Source organism: Salmo salar, chromosome 18 (genome assembly GCF_965601325.2).
Source record: "Salmo salar chromosome 18, fSalSal1, whole genome shotgun sequence".
Taxonomy (NCBI): domain Eukaryota; kingdom Metazoa; phylum Chordata; class Actinopteri; order Salmoniformes; family Salmonidae; genus Salmo; species Salmo salar.
Window position 1 is genome coordinate 85,304,924 of NC_138308.1, and position 16,237 is coordinate 85,321,160.

The window sequence follows — 16,237 nt, forward strand, 5'->3', positions numbered from 1 at the left end:
TTCATGTCCAGGAGTAAGCGTCAGCGCTTCACCGCTCAGTTGGCACAAGGGCAAGTCTCCAGTGAGTGGGTGAGAGCGCTCTTGAGTGGGCGAGCAAGAAAGAGTAGAGGGAGAGAGGGTGGGGGGAGGCAGAGAGGTACAGAGGATTCTGACGTTCTCTGTTGCACAAAACCGCACTGCTTGCTCTGACTGCACTATCCATGCTGCTGTATCCTAGACTGTCTGCTTGAGACGGAGTCAGTTTACCGTTTAGCCCAATGAAACGTTGTGCTGCTCCACTCTACACCCGTCCCCGACTTTTCTGTATTTGGCGCATCCTTTTAGTTTCTCTTTAAAAACCTTTGATCGACTGAAGTGTTTTTCCAAGGAAAGAGACCGTTGAAACTGCCAGTATAACCGGCTATAAAAACGTGAAGAAGTCACTTGTTTGAAGAACTCTCTCCCTACTGCACGTACTCAACATGAGCGAGGTAGGTGTGCAGATCAACTCTATCTGTTTCTAACAGTTGGAGTCGCAGTTGTTGTTAGGCTATATTAATGAGGTGATTATTATTATTCCGCCGTTATTGTACTGATTGGGCTAAAGGCTATACGCTATGAGAATGCACAATATAACTCCCATGTGTTATATAATCCGCACCATTCAGTAAATCCCATGGTTATGCTTGGATGGAAATTATAGCAATTTGTTTTATTCACTTTAACATGGGGACGTATTCATTTTTACCCTGCTCACATAACTGTCTATCTGATTATCTTTAAGATGATGCCACCACGACACACCGCACCTCCACCCCATGGCCGCAACCCGTGCAAGGTGCGGTAAAAACATTTTTTAAAGTCTCGTTTTCAGAGCGCAGCTCTGTCTCCATCTTCTTGCGACTATTGGTTGGCTCCGGTCCCAAATCAAACGGGCACTGTACCGAGAGCGCGAGGCGAGAATCACTGGACGTCCGCTCACAAATACCTGGCTGTTACCGGCTCTACGTTGTAGACCACCGAGGCCTGCATCGCCGATGGGCATTGTGAACAGCCGTTCAAGCCCAGTGATGGGTGGCAAAAGTCCCTTCCGCAGCCGGTGTGAATTGTCACGCAGATGTCAGACACACCTGTTTCTCTGGAATAGAGATGATTTTATTACGATGCATCTGGGCTATATGGCTACGCGGTCTATCATGGACTTAAATCATGATGTAGCACGTCCCTTTATTTTCTAATTTATCAAATAAACTTTAGTCTTCACGGTTTAGCCTACCTGTTTTGTCTCTACCCATTTTGTCTCTGGTATCCATTTATTAAGAAATTGACATTTCACGTAAATGTAACTTGCCATTTGACTATTCAAAATGGTATTATTAGGCCTACAGTAATCGAGACTAAATTGGACATCTGTTGTAATGTTTCAGACTCATAAGTGGCACCCTATTCCCAGGGCTCATAGGACTGGAATAGGGTGCCAATGGGCGTTGATCGAAAGTAGTGCACTAAATAGGGAATACCATTTGGGACGTAACCAAATATTATAGTTCTATGCCAAGATTGCATTGGTTCTTGGTGAATCTGTTTTTTCACTTTTAGTCAATGGTTTATATAGGATCATATACTGTATGTTCACCTAATAGATTTTTTTCACCTTTATTTAACTAGGCAAGTCAGTTAAGAACAAAGTCTTATTTTCAATGACAGCATAGTCATTTTTTTTTTTTTTACATTTTAGTCATTTAGCAGACACTCTTATCCAGAGCAACTTACAGTAGTGAATGCATACATTTTCATACATTTTTTTTCTGTGCTGGCCCCCCATGGGAATTGAACCCACAACCCTGGCGTTGCAAACACCATGCTCTACCAACTGAGCTACAGGGAAGGCTAAGGGTCTGAACAAGGTTTAATTGCCTTGTTCAGAGGCAGAACAACAGAACAACAGATTTTTACCTTGGGGATTTGATGTTGCAACCTTTTGGGTACTAGTACAACACTCTAACCACTAGGCTACCTGCCACCACATAATTCAGGGTTCAAATGTTCTTTAACTACAATTATTAATATCGTTCAAAGTTTGCCTACAACTTATTAGGAGCCATAATCACAATACTTATTAGTGACACCATTAATCGGTTTTGCCTTTTCGATTATAATGAATAATATTATACAGAACAAAAATATAAATGCATCATGCAAAAACTTCCTTGATTTTACTGAGTTACAGTTCATATAAGGAAATCAGTCACTTGAAATAAATTCATTAGGCCCTAATCTATGGATTTCACATGACTGAGATATGCGTCTGTTGGTCACAGATACCTTTTTAAAAAATGAGCCTCAAAATGGGCCTCAGGATCTCATCACGGTATTTTTGTGCATTCAAATTGCCACCGATAAAACGCAACTGTGTTTATTGTCTGTAGTTTATACCTGTCCATACCATAACCCCACCGACACTATGGAGCACAACATAGACATCAGCAAACTGCTCGCCTACACAAGGCCATACATGTGGTTTGCGGTCATGAGACCATTTGGATGTACTGACAAATTCTCTGAAATGACATTGGAGGTGGCTTATGGTAGAGAAATGAACATTCAATGCTCTGGCAACAGCTCTGTTGGACATTCCAATTGCATGCTCTCTCCAAACACATCTGTGGCATTGTGTTGTGCACGAACTGCACATTTTAGAGTATCCTTTTATTGTCCCAGCACAAGGAGCACCTGTGTAATGATCATGCTGTTTAATCAGCTTCTTGAAATGCCACACCTGTCAGGTGGATGGATTATCTTGGCAACAGAGAAATGCTCACAAACAGGGTTGTAAACAAATTTGTGCAGATCATTTGAGAGAAATTAGCTTTTTGTGTGTATGGAAAATGTATTGGATGTTCTATTTCAGCTCATGAAGCATGGGACCCAAACTTTACATGTTCTTTTTATATTTGTGTTCAGTGTATATGGACAGGGGGAGGGATCTGAACCTAGACCAGCACTCCTACTCTGATTCACTTTGTGAGTACGGGCCCTACACTGCAGTCGCACTGTTAGCTATCTTACTCGGTGCCACTTGGTGCTCTTGTGGTTGTGTTGGAAAAATAGAGTGGACAGATGGCTCTTCTATTTGCCTCCGTTTCGTGACCCCCCTGTCGGCTTTATCTTTTTTCAAATCTACTTTCCACCCAAGGTTGACGTGTTTTGTGGTGTTCCTGCTATTCTTCATCCCTTTAGTAAAACCACACAATATTCCCCTTAGCAACAGCGCGAGAACATACTGTACAGCCAGGGTATTAAAACTCGTGCGCACATATCCGGCAGCGCCAATATGCGCGGCACATTTGCAAGCCTCTGAAGACAAGAGTTGAGTAGCATGCAATGAAACGAGTTGCCTTATGTAAGTCATGTTTGGCGCCAGAATTGACACAGCTGCTTGTTTTGAAGTCTTTCCTTTCATTTTGTACTTGTCGCCTCTCTTGTCAAGTTCAGAAGCGTTGGAATTTGTGACTGATTATTTATTCTTAAAATATCAAATTAAATAGACTAGGCTGATAGATTTAAGAAGTTACATTTGCGCAACTGTCGCAAGTGCCTGCAGGCAGCCTACACAAGCACACATGCTTGCAATTAACAGTTAGCAGGTTTCCTCTTCACTAAACACGTTCTATTTTAGTCATGTGGGGCTAATTAGCAGGTCTTAATTGCAGCGCGAGGCCAATCCTCCAGCCACTGAGGCAAAAAGTGAAAACCCCCTCCATCTCTCAACCTATCCCACCTTATCTCTCTGCCTTCCTGACTCTATCTCTCTCCCTCTCCTCTTCTTGACTGGGATGTTAGAATATTATTGGCTTTTCGCTCGGTCTCCTCTCCTCCTCCTCCTCCTTTTCCCCCTCTCCTCGACAGGGAGATAATCACTTTATTTCTGTCTATAAATAAAGACATTTTACTGCTGAGGAGGGTAGTTCCTCTCTCTCGCCACTCCCGTGGACCCGATGCAGTTTTAAGCCTCCCTGTAGGCTTATACACTACTATTCAAAGATTTGGGGTCACTTAGAAATGTCCTTGTTTTTTTAAAGAAAAACACATTATTTTCCATTTAAATAACATGAAATTGATCAGAAATACAGTGTAGACATTGTTAATGTTGTAAATTTGTATTCATTTTTAGTTTAGTAGGCAAGTCAGTTAAGAACAAATTCTTATTTTCAATGACGTTCAGGGGCAGAACGACAGATTTGTACTTTGTCAGCTCGGGGATTCAATCTTGCAACCTTTCTGTTACTAGTCCAACGCTCTAACCACTAGGCTACGCTGGAAACAGCTGATTTTTTTTATGGAATATCTACATAGGCGTACAAAGGCCCATTATCAACAACCATCACTCCTGTGTGGGACATTGTGTTCGCTAATACAAGTTTATCATTTTAAAAGGCTAATTGATCATTAGAAAACCCTTTTGCAATTATGTTAGCACAGCTGAAAACTGTTGTTCAGATTAAAGAAGCAATAAAACTGGCCTTCTTTAGACTAGTTGGATAACTCCATGGAGAACAAGAGCACCTCCTCCCAGCTGCCCACTGTTCTGAGGCTAGGTAACATGGTCACCACCGATAAATCCATGATATTCAAACATTTCAATAAGCATTGCTCTACGGCTGACCATGCTTTCCTCCTGGCTACCCCAACCCCGGCCAACAGCTCCGCCCCCCCCCCCCCCCCCCCCCCTATGCTACTTGCCCGAGCATCCCCAGCTTCTCCTTCACGCAAATCCAGATAGCAGATGTTCTGAAAGATCTGCAAAACCTGGACCCGTACAAATCAGCTGGGCTAGACAATCTGGACCCTCTCTTTCTAAAACTATCCGCCACCATTGTTGCCACCCCTATTACCAGTCTGTTCAAACTTTCGTATCGTCCGAGATCCCTAAAGATTGGAAAGCTGCCGCGGTCATCCCCCTCTTCAAAGGGGGTGACACTCTAGACCCAAACTGTTATAGACCTATATCCATCCTGCCCTGCCTCTCTAAAGTCTTCGAAAGCCAAGTTAATAAACAGATCACTGACCATTTCTAATCCCACCGTACCTTCTCCGCTGTGCAATTCGGTTTCCGAGCTGGTCACGGGTGCACATCAGCCACGCTCAAGGTACTAAACAATATCAAGACTCAATAGCCTTGGTTTTTCAAATGACTGCCTCGCCTGGTTCACCAACTACTTTGCAGACAGAGTTCAGTGTGTCAAATCGGAGGGCCTGTTGTCCGGACATCTGGCAGTTTCTATGGGGGTACCACAGGGTTCAATTCTCGGACCGACTCTTTTCTCTGTATATATCAATGATGTCGCTCTTGCTGCTGGTGATTCTCTGATCCACCTCTACGCAGACGGCACCATTCTGTATACATCTGGCCCTTCTTTGGACACTGTGTTAACTAACCTCCAAATGAGCTTCAATGCCATACAACACTCCTTCCATGGCCTCCAACTGCTCTTAAACGCTAGTAAAACCAAATGCATGCTTTTCAACCGCTCGCTTCCCGCACACGCCCCCCCCCCGAATAGCATCACTACCCTGGACGGTTCTGACCTAGAATATGTGGACAACTACAAATACCTAGGTGTCTGACTAAACTGTAAACTCTCCTTCCAGACTCATATTAAACATCTCCAATCCAAAATCAAATCTAGAATCGGCTTTCTATTTCGCAAACAAAGCCTCCTTCACTCACGTCGCCAAACTTACCCTAGTAAAACTGACTATCCTACCGATCCTCGACTTCGGCGATGTCATCTACAAAATAGCTTCCAATACTCTACTCAGCAAACTGGATGCAGTCTATCACAGTGCCATCCGTTTTGTTACCAAAGCCCCTTATACCACCCACCACTGCGACCTGTATGCTCTAGTCGGCTGGCCCTCGCTACATATGCGTCGCCAGACCCACTGGCTCCAGGTCATCTATAAATCTATGCTAGGTAAAGCTCCGCCTTATCTCAGCTCACTGGTCACGATAACAACACCCACCCATAGCACGTGCTATATATCTCACTGGTCATCCCCAAAGCCAACACCTGCTTTGTCCGCCTTTCTTTCCAGTTCTCTGCTGCCAGTGACTGGAACGAATTGCAAAAATCGCTGAAGCTGGACACTTCTATTTCCCTCACTAACTTTAAACATCAGCTATCTGGGCAGCTAACCGATCACTGCAGCTGTACATAGTCCATCTGTAAATAGCCCACCCAATCTACCTACCTCATCCCCATATTGTTTTTATTTACTTTTCTGCTCTTTTGCACACCAGTATCTCTACTTGCACGTCATCATCTGCTCATTTATCACTTCAGTGTTAATCTGCTAAATTGTAATTACTTTGCTACTATGGCCTATTTATTGCCTACCTCCTCACGCCATTTGCACACACTGTATATAGACTTTCTTTTTTTCTATTGTGTTATTGACTGTACGCTTGTTTATTCCATGTGTAACTCTGTGTTATTGTTTTTGTCACACTGCTTTGCTTTATCTTGGCCAGGTCACAGTTGTAAATGAGAACTTGTTCTCAACTAGCTTACCTGGTTAAATAAAGGTGAAATATTTTTATTTTTTAAATTAAAATAGTTCCGTATCTGGAGCATCAGCATTTGTGGGTTCGATTACAGGCTCAAAAGGGCCAGAAACAAAGACCTTTCTTCTGAATCTCGTCAGTCTATTCTTGTTCTGAGAAATGAAGGCTATTCCATGTGAGAAATTGCCAAGAAACTGAAGATCTCGTACGATGCTGTGTACTACTCCCTTCACAGAACAGCACAAACTGGCTCTAACCAGAATAGAAACTGAGCACGAGGACAAGTACATTAGAGTGTCTAGTTTGAGAAAGAGATGCCTCACAAGTCCTCAACTGGCAGCTGTGGCTCAGTTGGTAGAGCATGGTGTTTGCAACGCCAGCATGGTGTGTGCAATGTTAGGGTTGTGGGTTCAATTCCCACGGGGGGCCAGTACAAAAAAAATAAAATAATGCATGAAATGTATGCATTCACTACTGTAAGTCGCTCTGGATAAGAGCGTCTGCTAAATGACTAAAATGTAAATGTAAATAGTACCCGCAAAACACCAGTCTCAACAGTGAAGAGGCGACTCCGGGATGCTGGGAGCACACCAGGGCCTCCCACTCCTCTTTCTATTCTGGTTAGAGCCAGTTTGCGCTGTTCTGTGAAGGGAGTAGTACACAGCGTTGTATGAGATCTTCAGTTTCTTGGCAATTTCTCGCATGGAATAGCCTTCATTTCTCAGAACAAGAATAAAGAAGGGAAGGGAAGTTTTATTGCTTCTTTAATCAGAACAACAGGTTTCAGCTGTGCTAACATAATTTCAAACAGGTTTTCTAATAATCAATTAGCCTTTTAAAATGATAAAATTGGATTAGCTAACACAACGTTCCATTGGAACACAGGAGTGACGGTTGCTGATAATGGGTCTCTGTACGCCTATGTAGATATTCCATAAAAAATCTGCCGTTTCCAGCTACAATAGTAATTTACAACATTAACAATGTCTACATTGTATTTCTTATCAATTTGATGTTATTTTAATGGACCAAAAAGTTGCTTTTCTTTCAAAAACAAGGACATTTCTAAGTGACCCCAAACTTTTGAATAGTAGTGTATATATTATTATCCTTACAGCAATGTCTCTTTTGTTGTACCAATACATGCATTAGTGAGACTTGTTTAACAGGTTACGTATGCTTTGGGCTATTTCTTATCCCCTCCAATATATCTTTAGCTGTGCTGTTTTTCTTAGAGATGTAGAGTGGTATTTGTGGTTGGATTAACGACCACCACATGCTGTGAAAACTATGAAAATGAAAACAAAATCCATAAAGGGCAGTTAAATGTCTAAAGTCAAACCTGTCATGTTTTCTTGTTCTCTCCCTTTGTCACTCCCTCCCCTCTCTCCTCTTTCCTACGCTCCTCCTCTTTAAGATCCTTTGTCTGTTTCTCTTCAAATCTCTCTCTCTCCATTTCCCCCCCTCTCTCCATCTCTCCCCCTCTCTCTCTCTCTCCCCTCCATCTCCCCCTACTCCCTCTCTCTCTCTAACTTGCCCCTTCTCCTCTTCTCTCCTCTCTCTCTCTCTCTCTCTCTCTCTCTCTCCCCCTCTTTCTCTCCACTTCACTGTTTCAAACCGCATCACCAGTCATCAGACATCATGTTCATACCAAATGGCACCCTATTCCCTACATAGTGCACTACTTCTGACTATAGCCCTGTGGGTGCTAGTCAAAAGTAGTGCACTTCATAGGGAATGGGGTGCCATTTGGGACGCGCCCGTAATCCTCCATCTCCCAGGTGTCAGTCTATTTTTGAAGTACGTTACCCAATAGAATCCCTTCCATCCACCTACTTACAGTACTTACATAAAACCATTAACTGCACATAGTTTACATTAAGGGCCGATATTTCTGGTTGGAGAGTGAGGTAGCGAGCGTTGGTTGAACGTCATCGTCAGATCTTGACGTCTGGAGAAGGAGAGAGAGAAGGAGAGAAAGAGAGAGATGGGAGATAGACAGAGAGGGGGTAGAGATAGAGTGTGAGAGAAAGAGACTGAGATAGAGTGATAAAGAGCAATAGAGAGAGAGAGAGAGAGAGAGGGAGCTATATGGAGATAGAGGGAGAGAGAGAGGGAGGGAGAGAGAGAGAAAGAGACAGAGGGTGTGAGAGAGAGAGAAAGAGAGGGGGAGATAGATAGATTGATTGATAGATAGATAGAGAGAATGGGAAGATAGATAGTGTGAGAGAGAGGGGGAGAGAGAGAGGGGAGAGAGAAATAGAGAGGGGGAGATAGAGAGAGACAGAGGGAGAGGTTGGGGAGATAGATAGAGATAGAGAAATAGAGAGGGAAGAGAGAGAGAGAGCAAGAGAGAGAGATAGAAAGAGAGATAGTTGATCAGGTGATGACATTGCATTATCAGATTGAGAGAGAATGAGAGAAAGAGAGAGAGAGATGATCAGGTGATGGCATGGCAGTATCAGATTGAGAGAGAGAGAGAAAGAGAGAGATGATTATGTGATGACATGGCAGTATCAGATTGAGAGAAAGAGAGAGAGAGAGAGATGATCAGGTGATGACATGGCAGTATCAGATTGAGAGAGAGAAAGAGAGAGAGATGATCAGGTGATGACATGGCAGTATCAGATTGAGAGAGAGAAAGAGAGAGAGATGATCAGGTGATGACATGGCAGTATCAGATTGAGAGAGAGAAAGAGAGAGAGATGATCAGGTGATGACATGGCAGTATCAGATTGAGAGAGAGAAAGAGAGAAAGAGAGAGAGATGATCAGGTGATGACATGGCAGTATCAGATTGAGAGAGAGAAAGAGAGAGAGAGATGATCAGGTGATGGCATGGCAGTATCAGATTGAGAGAGAGAAAAATGTCAAATTGTCATTAGAGATCAACAAGGAAAGGACTTTATTTGTATTATTTTACATCTTCAGAAAGAAAGTACAGGAGAGGGTATCAGAGTGGCAGTCCTTAACATACTCCATATCTGAATATTGAATTACATGATCAAGGCAATGAAGAACAGTTTGTTCTCCTACCGCTTCAATGCTGGAGAGTATGAAGAGAAAGGGGGATGCCAAGACCTTTTAAAACAGAAGAAACCGAGTGTTGACTAACTGGTCTATGAGGAGGTTCATATAGAGACAGTCAAAGTGGTTCAGGATGGAAAATAAAAGCGAGGACTGGAGTCCTTCAAAATGACATGTTCAGCTGTGAGAAAACAGCTTGGTGGATACAGAAGGCCTATACTGTAGAACAGTGTGTGTGTTTCCACGTTTTTGCGTGCTTTTGTTACTGTGTGTGTGTGCTTACGCTCGTGTGTGTGTGTGTGTGTGTGTGTGTGTGTGTGTGTGTGTGTGTGTGTGTGTGTGTGTGTGTGTGTGTGTGTGTGTGTGTGTGTGTGTGTGTGTATGTGTCCATCTGGCTAAGTGCAGTTGGGAGCAGTGAGGATAACATACAGCAGTCCAGTATGCAGTCTGGAGGAGTGACAGACAGACAGCTGGTGGAATACAGTTTACATCCCCACGAACAGCCGGCTGGATTATGAATTCAGTATAGAGCTGAGCCAAATGGCCATACTACTGTAACACATAGCTGAACACAGAGTAAGGTTACAAAATCTCTCTCTCGCTTGTCTCGTTTGTCTCTCTCTCGCTTGTCTCGTTTGTCTCTCTCTCGCTTGTCTCGTTTGTCTCTCTCTCGCTTGTCTCTCTCTCTCTCTCTCTCTCTCTCCTGAGCATAGTCCTATGGGCCATTTGGGACGCAGGCGTAATCCTCCATCTCCCAGGTGTCAGTGTATTTTTGAAGTACGTTACCCAATAGACTCCCTTCCATCCACCTACTTACAGTACTTACATAAAACCATTAACTGCACATAGTTTACATTAAGGGCCGATATTTCTGGTTGGAGAGCGAGGTAGCGAGCGTTGGTTGAACGTCATCGTCAGATCTTGACGCCTGAAGCGAGAGAGAGGGGAGGGAGGGAGAGAGAGAAAGAGGGGAGGGGGGTAGAGAGAGAGAGGGGTAGAGAAAGAGAGAGAGAGAGGGGTAGAGAGAAAGAAGAGAAAGAGAGAGAAAGAAAGATAGAGGGGAGAGGCAGAAATAAAGAGGGGGGATGGAGAGTGAAAGAGAGGGAGAGAGAGCGAAAGAGGGAGTAGAGGGAGTAGAGAGAGATCAGGTGATGATATGGCAGCATCAGATAGAGAAATAGAATAATGGCAAGTTGTGATTAGAGAAAAAAATAAAGGACTTTATTTTGTGGTTATATTTAATATAAAAAATTAAGTAGTGGAGGAGAGTGTATCAGAGTGGCCGTCCTTAACATGCTCCATATCTGAATATTGAATTACGTTATGCAAGGCAATGCCGTTTGTCCTCTGATTGCTTCATTGCTTAAGTATGGAGAGCTAGACCTATTAAAACATAAGAAACTGAGTCTATGAAGTATTTGTATTTGTTTTTATTAAGGATCCCCATTAGCTGCTGCCAAGGCTACTCTTCCGGGGGTCCAGCAACATTAAGGCAGTTACAAACAATTTAAAATATGACATTTCATAACACTTTACTCAATACATGTAGTGTGCTCCCTTAGGCCACTACACCACTATCACATATTTACAATACAACATCCATGTGTACGTGTGTGTACAGTGTGTCTTATCATCTGTACGTGTGTCTATGCCTGTGTGTGTCTCTTCACAGTCCCCACTGTTCCATACTGTGTATTTTTATCTGTTTTTTTTTATCTGATTCTACTGCTTACATCAGTTATCTGATGTTGAATAGAGTTCCATGTAGCCATGACTCTAAATAGTACTGTGAGCCTCAAATAGTCTGTTCTCGACTTGGGGATTGTGAAGAGACCTTTGGTGGCATGTCTTCTGGGGTATGCATGGGTGTCCGAGCTGTGTGCTAGTAGTTTAATCAGACATCTCGGTGGATTCAGTATGTCAACACTTCTTACAAAAACAAGTAGTTATGAAGTCAATCTCTCTTCCACTTTGAGCGCTGATAGATTTGTATGCACATTATTAATGTTAGCTCTCCATGTACATTTAAGGGCCAGTTGTGCTTCCCTGTTCTGAGCCAATTGTAGTTTTCCAAGGTTTCTCTTTGTGGCACCTGAACACAGGACTGAACAGTAGTCCAGGTGAGACAAAACTATAGACTGTAGGACCTGCCTTGTTGATAGTGTTGTTAAGAAGGTAGAGCAGTGCTTTATTATGGACAGACTTCTCTCCATCTTAGCTACTGTTGTATCAACATGTTTTGACCATGACAGTTTACAATCCAGGGTTACTCCAAGCAGTTTAGTCACCTCAACTTGCTCAATTTCCACATTATTTATTACAAGATTTAGTTGAGGTTTATGGTTTAATTAATGATTTGTCCCAAATACAATGCTTTTAGTTTTTGAAATATACAGGACTAACTTATTCCTTGCCACCCATTCTGAAACTACCTATACGTTTTTCCATCATCAGACTAGCCCTGAAGTCTAACAAAATAGCTCCCACTATCTTTTTATCATCAATTTCTCTCAGCCTATCATCAGTCATTTGTGTAAGTGCTGTGCTTGTTGAATGTCCTTTCCTATAAGCCTGCTGAAAGTTGTTGTCAATTTGTTTACAGTAAAATATCATTGTATCTGCTCAAACACAATTTTTCCCAAAAGTCTACTAAGGGTTGGTAACAGGCTGATTGGTCGGCTATTTGAGCCAGTAAAGGGGGCTTTACTATTCTTAGGTAGCGGAATTACTTTTGCTTCCCTCCAGGCCTGAGGGCACACACTTTCCAGTAGGCTTAGATTGAAGACGCTCCTATCCACATTAGAGGTCGACCGATTATTCTTTTTTTAACGCCGATACCGATTATTGGAGGCCCAAAAAAGCCGGTGCCGATTAATCGGCCGATTTTTATATATATATATTTGTAGTAAATTACAATTACAACAATACTGAATGAACAATAAACACTTTTATTTTAACTTAATATAATACATAAATAAAATCTATTTAGTCTCAAATAAATAATGAAACATTTTCAATTTGGTTTAAATAATGCAAAAACAGAGTGTTGGAGAAGAAAGTAAAAGTGCAATATGTGCCATGTAAAAAGCTGTAAAACGTTTAAGTGCCTTGCTCAGAACATGATAACATATGAAAGCTGGTGGTTCCTTTTAACATAAGTCTTCAATATTCCCAGGTAACAAGTTTTAGGTTGTAATTATTATAGGACTATTTCTCTCTATAGCATTTGTATTTGTCACAAGTATCTTCGTCTTCTGACGATAATGCGAAATCGTCATCAGAAAAGGTAGACCAATACGCAGCAGGTGTGCAGTTGTTCATTTTGAACATTTAATTAAATCAACACGAATACAAAAATAACAAACAAGAAAACGAACGATAAACTGACAGTCTGCAAAGCATAGGCTCAACACAGAACAATCACCCACAAATCACACACACACCCTAATATATGGGACTCTCAATCAAAGGCAGATAGACAACACCTGCCTTCAACTGAGAGTCCCAACCCCAATTAACCAAACATAGAAACACACACACCAGACTAACCATAGAATACAAACACACCACCCCGAACCACATAAAACAAATACCCTCTGCCACGTCCTGACCAAACTACAAAAACAATTAACCTTATACTGGCCAGGACGTGACAGTATTTCATATACCTTTGACTATTGGATGTTCTAATAGGCACTTTAGTATTGCTAGCCTAATCTCGGGAGTTGATATGCTTGAAGTCATAAACAGCGCTGTGCATCCCAGCATTGCTAAGAGCTGCTGTTTGAATGAACGCTTACAAGCCTGCTGCTGCCTACCACCGCTCAGTCAGACTGGTCTATCAAATATCAAATCATGTACTTATTTATAATATAATAAACACACGGAAATATGAGCCTTTGGTCATTAATATCGTCAAATCCGGAAACTATCATTTCGAAAACAAAACATTTATTCTTTCAGTGAAATACGAAACGGTTCCGTATTTTATCGAACGGGTGGCATCCTTAAGTCTAAATATTACTGTTACACTGCACAACCTTCAATGGTATGTCATAATTATGTAAAATTCTGGCAAATTAATTACGGTATTTGTTAGGAATAAATGGCCTTTCAACAGTTCGCAATGAGCCAGGCGGCCCAAACTGCTGCACATACCCTGACTCTGCTTGCACTGAACGCAAGAGAAGTGACACAATTTCCTAGTTAATATTGCCTGCTAACATGAATTTCTTTTAACTACATATGCAGGTTTAAAAAAAATATACTTGTGTATTGATTTTAAGAAAGGCATTGGTGTTTATGTTTAGGTACATTATTGCAACGATTGTGCTTTTTTCGCGAATGAGCTTTTGTTAATTCATCAAGTTGAAGTAGGCTGTGATTCAATGATAAATTAACGGGCACCGCATTGATTATATGCAACGCAGAACAAGCTTTTAAACCTAGTAATATCATCAACCATGTGTAGTTAACTAGTGATAATGTGAAGATTGATAGTTTTTTTATAAGATAAGTTTAATGCTAGCTAGCAACTTACCTTGGCTCCTTGCAGCCACAAGGTCCTTTTGATGCTGCACTTGCGTAACAGGTGGTCAGCCTGCCATGCAGTCTCCTCGTGGATTGCAATGTAATCGGCCATAATCGGGATCCAAAAAGGCTGATTACGATTGTTATGAAAGCTTGTATTCGGCCCAAATGAATCGGCCATGCCGATTAATCGGTCGACCTCTAATCCACATCGACGGGACCATAGTGGAGATGGCGGAAAGCTTCAAGTTCCTCGCCGTACACATCACTGACAATCTGAAATGGTCCAGCCACACAAACAGTGTGGTGAAGAAGGCGCAACAGCGCCTCTTCAACCTCAGGAGGCTGAAGAAATTCGTCTTGGCCCCTAAGACCCTCACAAACCTTTACAGATGCACAATTGAGAGCATCCTGTCAGGCTGTATCACCACCTGGTACGGCAACTGCACTGCCCACAACCGCAGGGCACTCCAGAGGGTGGTGTGGTCCACCCAACGCATCACTGGGGGCACACTGCCTGCCCTCCAGGACACCTACAGCATCCGATGTCACAGGAAGGCCAAAAAGATCATCAAGGACATCAACCACTCGAGCGACGGCCTGTTCACCCCGTTATCATCCAGAAGGTGATGTCAGAACAGGTGCATCAAACCTGGGACAGAGAGACTAAAAAACAGCTTCTATCTGAAGGTCATCAGACTGTTAAACAGCCATCACTCGCCGGCTACCACCTGGTTACTCAACCCTGAACCTTAGAGGCTGCTGTCCTATTTACATAGACATGGAACACTGGCCACTTTAATAACGGAACACTAGTCACTTTAATAATGTTTACGTACTGCTTTACTCATCTCATATGTATATACTGTATTAAATTCCACTGTATTTTAATCAGTGCCACTTGACATTGCTCATCCTAATATTTATATATTTCTTAATTCCATTCTTTTACTTTTGGATTTGTGTGGATTGTTGTGAATTGTTAGATGCTACTGCACTGTTGGAGCTAGGAAAACAACCATGTGACCAATACAATTTGATTTGATCTGATTTTGATGTGAAGATATGGCAAATAGGAATGGCAATATTGTCCGCTATTATCCTCAGTAATTTTCCATCCAAGTTGTCAGTGGTTCATATAGAGACGGTCAGAGTGGTTCAGGATGGAAAATAAAAGCGAGGACTGGAGTCCCTCAGAATGACATTTTCAGCAGTGAGAAAACAGCTTGGTGGATACAAGTTTTTGCGTGCTTGTGCTCGTGTGTGTCCATCTGGCTAAGTGCAGTTGGGAGCAGTGAGGATAACATACAGCAGTCCAGTATGCAGTCTGGAAGAGTGACAGACAGACAGCTGGTGGAATACAGTTTACATCCCCACGAACAGCCGGCTGGATTATGAATTCAGTATAGAGCTGGGCCAAATGGCCATACTAACACAGCTAAACACAGGGTGTAGGTAGGGTTGCAAAATTCTGGTAACTTTACCCCCATTTTTTTGTTGTTGAAATCCTGCTTATTCCCTCTGGATTCTGCTAATCTTGCATCCAGGGTTTTTAGGATTATTATTTTCGGTTTTCATTTTGGGAACGTTACCGGATTTTTGCACAGAATGATGAATACAGACAGTATAGAGCTGGGACGCTTGGCCATACAAACAGATAACTGAACACAGAATGCCATCAGTGATTTCACTGAGGAGTACGTTTTTGAAAATAAAAACATCTTTACAGTATGAAGTGGCAACCAGGGTGCATCCTAAATGGAACCATATTCCCTATTAAGTGCACTAGTCCCCTGATCAAAAGTAGCGCACTAAAGAGTGAATAGGGTGCTATTTTGGATGCAGACACAGTGTCAGTGTCGAACAGTGAGAAGTAAGGGACTGAAAGAGAAAAGGCTTTATAACATACAGTAGAAAACTGATGAAACCTTGATGAAAAGACATGGTATATTCCTAGAATAGAAAGCTTGTCCGGCTAACGCATGTTGGCCGTGTGTATATTAAGCTATGTCTGTCTATCCCTCGACTCCTTTTTCCCAACTGTCTGTCTCGATAAGTAGGAATCTTCCGTTGTCATTCACCTGCTGTCTCCCTCCCTCCTTCCTCCATTCTCTCTCTCCCTCTCACTCTCTCT

At 42.3% G+C, this 16,237-nt stretch overlaps 1 protein-coding gene across 2 annotated transcripts in view; it reads left to right on the forward strand.

Annotated features, from left to right (window-relative positions):
* Window positions 1-61: 61 nt before the first annotated feature.
* pcp4l1 (Purkinje cell protein 4 like 1) overlaps window positions 62-16,237 on the forward strand; it is a 22,897-nt gene continuing 6,721 nt past the window's right edge. Inside the window, exons 1-2 of one of the 2 annotated variants that reach the window (XM_014156465.3) lie at window positions 62-470; window positions 764-817. In XM_014156465.3, coding sequence (XP_014011940.1) covers window positions 462-470; window positions 764-817 — 63 coding nt within the window. In that variant the 5' untranslated portion in view covers window positions 62-461. The remainder of the gene's footprint in view (window positions 471-763; window positions 818-16,237) is intronic. The other variant, XR_001322250.3, reaches the window with a different exon arrangement.